General features: G+C 36.4%; 1 protein-coding gene across 1 annotated transcript; it reads right to left on the bottom strand.

Moving 5' to 3' along the window:
- Nucleotides 1–994: 994 nt before the first annotated feature.
- LOC121122939 (uncharacterized) lies at nucleotides 995–6,814 on the bottom strand. The gene is given in 4 exon segments (XM_071890294.1): nucleotides 995–1,992; nucleotides 2,058–2,402; nucleotides 4,595–5,939; nucleotides 5,942–6,814. Coding segments are annotated over 4 exon segments (2,619 nt in total). The 5' UTR covers nucleotides 6,524–6,814; the 3' UTR covers nucleotides 995–1,645.
- Between the last annotated feature and the right edge of the window lie 4,283 nt (nucleotides 6,815–11,097).

Below are 11,097 nucleotides of genomic sequence, written 5' to 3'. Positions count from 1 at the left end.
AGTCCTTCTAATTAATCGCATAATATGATATTCATATTCGCTCATATTATCAGCGCCTTTCCAATAGGTCAAATTGGCGGATTTGTTGGCTGCTAAAGCTAGCTTAATGTCAATAGAAGTCTCCGAAAATTTTCAAAATTTACATGATTTCATATGTAGCTAAGTCTGAGGATCTCTCTCTCTCAATAAAAATCCTCTTAAATTATATAATCTAGATTCTTATTGTTGTAGCACAAACTGAAAATGATGTAATTAAAAGATAAACTTAGAAATATAAAAAAGTTTACACAACAAAATGAGATTACACCATTCTCGAATCATTATTTAAAATATACGCAACGTTTTAACCTTAAAACACGAAACCTTTCTTATTTGATTTATCCTCCTCTCCCTGAGATTTTTTGATAACAATAGGTATGGTACAAAATAAATTCAATATTTTCCTTTTAAACCTGTTTATCAAATAGATCATGGTAAAAAAAGTCATTTTGATACCAAATCATTTTCTTTTATAATATTAAATCAAAATTATTTTCCCTAATTGCATCCGAATTAATTATGAGTGAGGATGTACAATATGCATAAATAAGCGGTCAGAAACTCAAATCCATATTACAATACAAATAAAATAATGTAATTTATGTTTAAAAAAATTCCTGAGTATCTCAATTTTTTCCCGGTATTTGAATTTAATGCCCTTTATGACTCAAAATTGAATTACATTTATATTCTTGACAAACAAATTATTCTTGACCAACAAATTATTCAGATTCATCTTTGAGCATGGATATTCGAATATTCATTTATCCCTCTCTCTCCTTGATTGCCTGCAGAAAACAATGAAGTAAGAGAAGGGAGAGTGAATTTGTCAATTATTGATTTGTATCAAAAAGGAAAGAATGTTGGTACTTCATCACTTTAGTTTTGTTATGTACATTCGAGAGGGAAAGCGTACACTTTATTCTAAATGATTACTATTTGATGGAATAAGACGTGCAATTTCTTCAGTCTTTGTTATATTATCTATATAGTATATAAAATATTGCTTTTGAGTATAACATGTTTAATTAACTATAAGAAAGAAATTGAGCAAAAACATTGCTATGATTATAAGTTGTTGTAAAGAGGAATTAACACTGAATAGTATATTGCAATGTACTTCTCTACATGGGGACAAAATAGTAGGGAGAAGGGAACGACGTCCAACCATTATTAATAAATACTTGATAATGTGAGGGACTCAAATAATATACACAATAAATCAAAGAATTAACAAAAACTACATAAATACACTCGTATGTACAACATACGAGATATATATATATGTATTATAAATCTATGCAACATAAAGATTTCACAAACAAAAAGGAGAGACGAGTAGGAGAATATGTTTTGAATAATATATCTGAGGAATCCTCCACTCTCAGGTCTACCAATGAATGAATGACTAAGGTTTAATGTGTGAACACAATAATGAACGTTCTAGAGTAAGTGGATAATCATTATTTATGAATCCTCAACGTTGACGAGCATCATCACCCTTGATGTAATAATGATCCTTCTTAGATTCTTCGACGAGATCCGCTTGACCCACGGTTGTGGACCCCAGCTTGAAGGTAACTCTTTTTGTAGTGGAACACCGTCGTCAGTTCTGTTTGACCTCCTCACGCATTTCGTTAATGGCAGAGCAAATTTTAAGAGCAGGACCGAGTTTAATACTCATGGCAGCCATGAGATGCTCTGTTTTTAGGAGCATGAGAGCCTGGCCATCAATTTCTTGGAGCATAAAGTCTTCCACGTACTCAGCACAGCCGTGGAGACTCTTGACGAAATCACAGACTTGTTGAACAGACCATTTGAGGGGATTTCCGTTCTTTCCAAAAACGGAGTTTGAGGTAGATAGAGGTAGGGGTTTGATGATTGGATCATCTGTGAGTTTTCTGCGTTTTTCACTGGGTGGACCACTCCCATCTTTGATGTGGTGATTATTTCCTACAAAAACAAATCAACGAATAATTAAGAATGATTCAAGATACAATGAGTATATTTCAACATACCTTTACTACTCTGATTGTTCCCAGAGCCAGGGTTGCGTTGATTATCAATGTTTTGACGCGTACTACCGGACGGTCGACCAGGACCACGCTTTTTCTCGGCATGCGTGGTGGTTCCAGTAGTCACTGAGGAGTTGGTCGAGGAAGTACTTGATTTTGTAGATGTGGTGGTGGCGGTGGTGGTGGTCATAATAGGAGTACTACTGCTCCCAGAAGAGACACTCAGAGAAACAACGCATGTGCCAGTGGTAGCGGGGGAGCTAATACTGTTTGAAGAAGAGTTATGTTTGTGGGAGAAGGACTCTTCCGTCAAAGACTCCTTTTTGGGTACACCTCCGGGATTTTGAGCTGGAAGATATAAAAAAAAGGAATATGTTAAAATTATTCAGTCTTTCTTTCCATTATCTATGTACATATATTTGTTTAGGAGAAAAACTTTTTTTTTCTTCTGTGAACGAAAACATCTGGAAATGGTTTGTGTTTGTACTAAGATTTGTAAGAGACTTTGTCCCCTCTTTTAGTAGTATCTATTAAAAGGAATTTCATTAATGCAGGCAAGAAGGAGAGGAAAAGACTGAACTTATAGAGGAAGGAATGACGAAATGGAAGATCTTTTTTCGTATTAGAAATAAATAAATAAGAGGTTTAATTCGATCTCTGTCTAACATGAGTAGTAGTACATTACATTTTTCATGATCACTCCACTTACTTACGCAAAAAATAAAAGAAAAACAGTTGTTGCCAAACTTTCCTTTCCATTATTATTAAAGTTATCAATCAACATTATGCATCCCTCTTATTAGAAACACATCCATCCTTTTATGCATTTGGGTCATTCACGTCAAGCGTACACACTTTTTTTCAATTTACATGACCCTCTGTGATTTTGATGATTTTTGGTGAACTGGCTTTTCTATATAAAATAAGAGAGTGTTTGAAATATTACAATCCAGTAACTCACCTGGGCCGTATATATACTCTAAATAATACTCTTGTTGGAAGTGATCCCATAAAGATCCCACTCTGAATTTTGGATATGATTGAAAGCATATACTGATACATGTTCTACGATAATTAAAACAAAATCAGGTTTGCTGCTTGGCAGAGGAGCCATTTTGAAGCCCGCACCAGAGCCCCAAACTTTTATTTTTGATTAAAAATAAAAATATGAGGGAATATAAGTTAAAGTTTGTGTTCTTGTACATCTTTTAACGTAATTTGTATTAAAATCGAGCCACTATGAGCGGAATTATGGTCTTCTAAACAAGACATGTCCAACGCATCAGGCCCTTGAGTGGGCCTAGAACGGCCCATGTGAGTCATAGAACCCTAATATTTCACAAACTCGCTTATTTTAAATAGAAAATCCAGCTTACCAAAAATCATCAAAATCGGTGAGGGTCATGCCGTGAGGGTGTGTAACTTGACGTGGAATTGTGTAAAGAGAGAGAATGTTTGTAGTAGTCAGGGAACCACGACGACGTTCTACACAAGCGCGATAAATAAATAACTTTGATCATCGCACTCTCTCTCTCTTTCTACATGAAGAATCACATTTTTATTTATATATTTTCAACATAGTGTGTCTCCGTAGATACACTCCCCCCACCAGCACCCCGTAGAGTCTATTCTATAATCCCTCAAGGCGCGTTTTCATTCTATATACAGACTTGTCATACTTGAAAGGAACAACAAAATAACAATTTTAAAAAAGTGGGAGGGAACTAATATGGAGTAGTATAAGAACAGCAGCATCCAATGAGAGAATCTTTCCTCACTTAGTAAAATATAGAAAAATATTAGGAGAGAAGAACAAAACAGGAGGAGTTTATATGATTGCACAGACTGCCAGATTATAGTGAATTGTACTCCCCTTCTCTCAATTACAGGCGCGCTTAAGGAGCGAGTGAGCGCTAACGTTACATATAATTCTTGTAAAATCCAATGAAAGATCCTTCTTCCTAATATTAAATTAAGTTAAACAATGTTGAACATTAGCATTTGATGAGGAGGATTTAGTACAAAAAAAAGATGCTCAGCTGCTGCTGTTCGAGCTTCTCTCCCTCTCTCTATCCCCTTCAAATGTCATCATTATTCTGACTCCCTTATATTAATAATACTTTTGTGTATACGACCACCGGATGTTTCCTTCTTTCCAACAAGTATACATATATAATTAAATGTAAAAGGGCTTCATCTCATATAACGAAAATTAAAATATTAATTTACCATGGAATAGGGCGAATTTTTCCTCTCTTTTTCAAACACAGTTGTACTATTACAACATATGTTGGTTCACTTTCCCTTTCTTGAAGAAAAGGGAGATACCACGCAACCTTGAGTACTTTGAACGAGTAAGTATCATTGGTTATATAGTATAATAAATACTACTAGGGAAACAAAGCCCAGGAACGCCCAAAACACCCCAACTTAGGAGAGGAGGGGGGCGCAGCATAATGTTATTATCAATACAAACTGAGCATACCATGACCGTTATGACTGTTATTACGTATTAAAAGAATATTTCCTTCATGACCTACCTTTATCATCTCCGGCCTCCAGAGAAAAGGGTTGAGAGGACTCTTGGATAATATGACCATCAATGACATGTGTTAAAACATTGGGCTTGACAAAGGCTTTAGGAGTATCACTGCCGCCACTACTTCCATTGTTGACGGATCCACTTTCAGTCACTCCATTGGTTGTTGATGAGTTTAAAGAAGAACTAACTGGAGGTGGAGTAGAAGTGGGAGGTTTAGCCTTGATGAGGGTATTATTGTTCCCCGATGAAGTTTTGCTTTTGGAAGCGGTGGATGAAGTGGAAAGAACCTTGGTTGATGTTAAAGTACTGCTCGACGTGGATACAAGGACAGTAGCACTAGCTCCTGATGAGGGAGAAGGGGCTGAAGTAATGAGGGATGGATACTGACTGTGCAGTTGAGTTCGTGTAGTAGAAACTCCTCCAGAAGCCACCGTTAGCATGGGTTGAAGTGTCGGAGGTTGGCTATGGGAATTCACAGGAGGTTGGCTCTGAGAATTCACAGGAGGTTGTTGTTGAGATAAAATGGGTGGGCCCATGGATAGAGGACTTGGAGAGGAACTCATAATGGTTCCAGTTCCAGGAGGTGTAGCTCTCTGTTGAACCATAGAGGGCTTCAGAATGGAATTGGCTGTAGCTCCTCCTACTGATGAATTGACCTTTCCTGGCTGCTGACGTCCAGCACTAGAACCCATACCACCTCGAGGACTAAACTTATTCTTGCTCTTGGGGCTCGATTGCTGCTGATGATTTACTTGAAGAGAGGCCTGTGAAACAGGGATCTGAGGAAGAGTGTAAGTGGGTCGAACATTCGTGGTCGGAAGAATGGTTGGGAGAGCACGAGAGATGGCAGTTTTACCGGGAGGTGCTCCAGACTGCGAAGACACGTTGTTAGAATTAGTCGTTACATGACGAATAGTTCCTGCAGTGTTGGTTGCACTCAGTGACATAGGCTGCAATGTTGGAGGTGCTAGACTAAGTTGTTGTCCAGCTTGTTGCTGTCCTTGCTGCTGATTAGTGGCACCAGGACTCTGGATATGGCTCTGTTGTGTAAGAGCACTCGGAGAGAACATGATTGGTTGCTGAGTCGTTTCATGAGACGTTGGAGCTCGCAGAATGATTTGTCCATTGGATGAGAGGATAGCCTGTTGATGCTGAGGATTCATATAGGCAATTCCATTATGCATAATGAAGGATCCCTGATGAGCTTGTGCTGTAGTAGCCCCAGCAGTGTTTTGTTGCGCTAGTCCGGATTGTCCCTGTTTGGAAGAATCATTCTTCGCCTCATTGGATGATAGAGAGGTGAATAGGCCGGGTTGAGATGCCGTCATGAGGGGAGAGGTATTAGCAAACATGTAAGTTTGCTGCCCCGGACTGTTACTCTGAACAAGTCCATTGTGAGTGAGAGTATAGCCCTGATGTTGACTGATGGGAACAAGTGTAGCAGACTGTTTATTCCCTGAGTGGTCGTAAGAAGTCCTTTGGCAGAGCCTCCCTGATGATTAGACTGTTGTTGCTGATGTTGTGCCGCCTGCTGCTGTTGAACCTGTTGTTGTTGTACTGCTTGCTGCTGCGTTTGCTGAGCCTGTTGCATTCCGGGCGCAGCTGTGAGAAAGATTTGATGCTGCCCATAGGCTGAGGCAGGGAAGTTGGAGGGAGAAATGACGAGTTGTCCTTGTTGATTATAAGTCGCAAATTGAGGAATGTATTGTGTGGTTGCAGATGCAGCATTCTGAGCGGCTCCTGAGGTCCCATAAGGAGGAGAGGAAATCACTTGGAATTGTCCTTGATGAGTGGACATGATCCCTTGATGTCCCTGTCCAAGAGTTGTCTGTTGTGGGGCGGGGGCGATCGTAGGAAAACCTGTTTGTTGAGAATATGTGATCTGAGGTGCAGAACCTTCCCCAGCCTTTACACTATTTCCACTCATTTTCATATTGAATTTCTTGTTTGTTTACTTGTAGAAACGCACAATATATATCAAAGCACTAAATAATCATAATAGAGGGCAAAGGTTGCGTGAGCCACGTTGAAGTAATGGAATAGACTCTTCGCAGTCAAAGAGTACTATACAATTCCTTTTCTTTAAGGAAGACTACACTAGGAGACAAACAACTCCATAATTTCTTTTTTAACTAGAAAACAAATTATCTTCTAAAATAACTGAGATACATTTACACTCATATGTAACACTTGACGTAGAGGAGATACCCTATGTTCACACGTATGGAGAAAGAACCCAACTGAATCATTAGACAAAAAAAGAAGGGGGACAAGGAAAGAGAGGGAGAGAGAGATTTATATATATAATATGTATATGAAGGAGAATAGAAAAAAAAGGTAATGGAAAACTGGTCGCCTTGGAAAGCCAGATTATTTTTCCCTACCACATACATAACACGCGCACAGTCACGCATGCAGTAATTCTCTATTGAAGGAATAATGAGGACGAGAGGTAAGGAGATTGAGAAGTTAATAAAAAAGATCAAAATAAGAAATAATTATAAGAGAAGACGCTAAGCGCGCTCTTTTTTAATTTATGGACAAGTATACAATCTCTCGACGAAGGGTAACTCCTCCTCTTTCTTCTTCTTCAACTCAACATGCTAAACCGGCTACTTCCTCGTTGTTATTATTATTTTTTGTAAAAAAGACAAAAAATAATAAGGGAGAAAGAGAAAAAATGATCGGACATATTGAAAAATATTGCTGTAAAAAATGTATTAGGATGTGGACGAACGTGTAAAATAACGAATTAAAACGTAGCGTTTATATTTTTTCCCTACTAGAAAAAGAAAGAGAAAAAACCGAATGATTATAAAATACTTTATTAAATAAATAAATAGAGAAAGAATGAGGAAGAGAAAGAGAGAGAGAAAAAGAATTATTCACTTGTAGTTCTATCATTTATATATGTTTTTTGAATAATAAAGTCCTTTGACTTTTTATTGTTGTTATTTTTTTTCTATTTTTGAAGACGGGAAAAAGAAAAAGTTTATAGCTCTAAAGTTATAAAATTGTAAAATTATTTTAAAATGGAACAGGGGATAATAATGTAATTGAGTTTTTTCCCTCTCAAAAACTGAATCAAAAGTGCTCTAAAATGATCTCCATTGAGTTTATGGCCTGAGAAGCTTAAGGGCAAGTTTAGTATTCAGTGTATGGCAACAACATTTCTATTGATGCAGATTATAGGCGCAATTGGAATAGCGACCTTCTCGGGTGTTCTTTAACTCCAAAACTGTTTTTATGACTTTTTTAATTTGTTTAAAAAGTTACAACTAAAATAATCAAAAACTCTGTTCGGTCCTTGATGACGTCACCCAACAAAGTCCTAAGACTGGACTGGACTATATCAGAGGTAAAAGGTGAGCTGGGTAAGTAAACTGAACTGATTTTTCATTGCATTGAAATGAACAACTTGTCTAATAAATTCCTCATGTAATGCTAACAGCTGAGAACTCCAATTTCTGTGACGGGAGTATGTGTTTTCAAAAGTTTTTGCTCTTCAACTGATTGGCAAACATTGTAAGCTTCATATGAAATGCTTTCACTTCCCTGTACAGCATTTCATGAGCAAATTCACCCTTAACTTGTAGCTCTGTATTTAATTCAACTATCATTTATAATATATCAATAGCAAATGCAAAATGACATGCTTATTCCCCACTTTCCAGTTCCTTTGAAAAATAGCTAGAACAAATTCCCTTATTTCAGTCCTTGTCCTCTTTGAATTCACTGAACATGTTTGATTTGCTATGCATATTTACTGATACATTCTAGATGTATGAGGCAAGGAAATGATGAGACATTTTGACATAACATTTCCAAGTAGTTGTGTCTTAGAGGGACTCCATTGATAGAAAATTATCCTGATGTAAATGTTTAACTGAGTAGCGTCCTAAAGATCAGTAATTTCATTTAAAACAATAGATGAAAGTACTGATCTTCCAGATACTTCTCAGTTACTAATTTACATTGAACCATGGAAAATCAGTACTCATTTCCAATAGTTGTTCTTGAACATTCCCTGCAATTGAATCGATGGGATGAATAATAACCTTCCTTGACGGATATATAGCTTCTACTTTCGATGGAGCATCAGAACACACAACATTGACAGCATCAAAAATGCAATCAATCATTAACAAATTCTCCTTATTGTGTTTTGCAATTTTATTTAACAATACAAACTTGCTTTTGCCAAACTCTTTTGTAAACGTCACTTGCTGTTGCTTCAAAGAGTGTTTAAGTTCAGTTGCTTTCTTTTGCAATCATGATTGGATAAATTTTGGACGTAATTAGGAGGCTTGCTTTGAAAATGCCGTTTCTAATTGTATTCCTTGAACAGAGCAACGCTTTCATGACAAATCAAACATAAAGCAGTAACTTGCACGACAGAAAAGAAATAGTTTTCTGTCCATTCCTTGTTGAATACGCGACATTCATTTTCAATTTTCACTTTTTCTATTGTTTCGGACTGCTGCTCATTATGGGTAAATCAATCAAAATATACAAACAAAATGGATCAATACTTGATGACAAGAATAGTGTGATTAATTAATTTTGTGTTATTGATTCTCCAACTATTTCAACAGGACAAATTGTTAATTACGAATCAAACCTTGTTACATGATTTGTGTAATTTACTCCTATTATTTATATCTAAATAAATTGTACTTTTCATATTCCAGAATTTTATTGATAATAAATGTTAATAATGAAGTTTTGTATTAGTAAGAGCTTGAGTAAAAAGAGGAACAGAAACTGAATGAATAGTGATCCCTTCTCTATCTTTAGGAGTTTTTCATTCTGGAGCATCAGTTGATTTTGCAATTTTATCATTACTTTTAGCAAGAACTTCATCTGTATTAGGAGCTGTAAAATTTATGAGAATAATCTCAAATCTAAATTGTTTAGATACATATTAGTAAAATGAATACCAATGTTTCCAGGATCCGAACTAATTATTATACTCAATACTCGTGTGATTATTATTGGCTACAGGACTTTGCTTTATGTATTTCCTTCGAATTGATTTTTCTACTTTTCTCATCCCTAATCAATCCAAAACAAAATTCATTGTACAGATCAGGCCATTTCAGGGGGATTTTCCATCCCTATCAATCATTTGATTTAACTGCGAATTAATTATAAAATCCTCGTGGTCAGGGGAAGGTCAGCAAGGATTTCGTTGCCAGGGATTCCTCCCCACAAAATTCACTCTTCTCCATTGACGAACATCGATCCCGAATTTGGGATCCTACTCTCAAGAGGTATTTCATTTCAAAGCTGTTGCCCCTACTTTTTGTCTTCTCTCTCTATGTTTTTGTTTCTCTCTCTTTCTTAAGCTATGGCATGCAAATATATGGATATATAGACGAGGCCGTAGTTTGCCCTCCTCTGGTATGTAGAATTAGTTACATGACATGCGAGTATGATATTTGTAGAAAAACTGAGGAAGGCCCTAAAAAAAGATCAACTTGTGAAGAAAACCGCGATGTCCTTTACTTGAAGAAAATAACAATGCACCCTCTGAGGTCCCAAAATTGATATGCGAGGAGGATAATAGTGGAGAAACTGGGGAGGTCCCTAAGAAATGATCAACGTATGAAGAAAATCTTCCTTTACTCAATGAAAATAAAATTGTTTCCTCTGAGATAATGTACCAAAATATTGCTTCCATTGACTTCTCCTCAGCGAATACAATTGAAGAAATTATTGCACCTTCGTTTGGTTAAAAGGAATACAGAAGAAAAAAACTCAAAGGAAAATAATTAAAACACATCATCAACTTTTGCATGCAAGCCAAAAAAACTACAAATAAATCCCAATCTCATTTTTGTATCTAGGAAGAGATCTCGTTCGGTTTCAAAAAGATCTTCTTCAACCTCTGGTATCTCACCACAGAAATAACAAACTCCAAATAAGCTTCCAAAGAATTAATTTTACCTTATTTTCAAAAAAATAATAATAATGCATTTTAAGTAGCAGACTAAAATCCATTATTTCTTAAAGCTGCCTATGTCTAGGGATAAAAATATACATATATATGGGAATTGGCAAAACACTATCACTGAATACGAGTGGTGAAAGAGATCGAATTTTCCGCATTCTCTTATGAACAGCCTACTCTATCGAAAACCAGATATTATCTGCCTCCAAGATATGAAGTCCCCAACTTCCAAGTCTTGCTCACTTAAGTGCCAGTTTTGTATTAAAAAAAAACTATCATCACTTTTTCAAAAGAGATGGGACATATCGGGGAATACTTTCTTTGGTCTCAAAGACTATCAATAATCCCAAGTGTGTAAATGAATTATCAAGTGGGGGGAATGGCATAAGATATTTATTTCAACAGTAAGTAGTGGTTTCTATTTAGTCAACGCATATGGACCGAATATCAAATGCTTTGCTTTCTTTCAGGCAATCATTAACGCCTGCAAAATGACTTATATCCTCTCTTGTTAATTGGCCATCTTAATGTTGATCTATATAAATCAA

The sequence above is a fragment of the Lepeophtheirus salmonis genome, chromosome 8 (assembly GCF_016086655.4).
Source record: "Lepeophtheirus salmonis chromosome 8, UVic_Lsal_1.4, whole genome shotgun sequence".
Taxonomy (NCBI): domain Eukaryota; kingdom Metazoa; phylum Arthropoda; class Copepoda; order Siphonostomatoida; family Caligidae; genus Lepeophtheirus; species Lepeophtheirus salmonis.
This window is presented reverse-complemented; position numbering and strand designations above follow the sequence as displayed.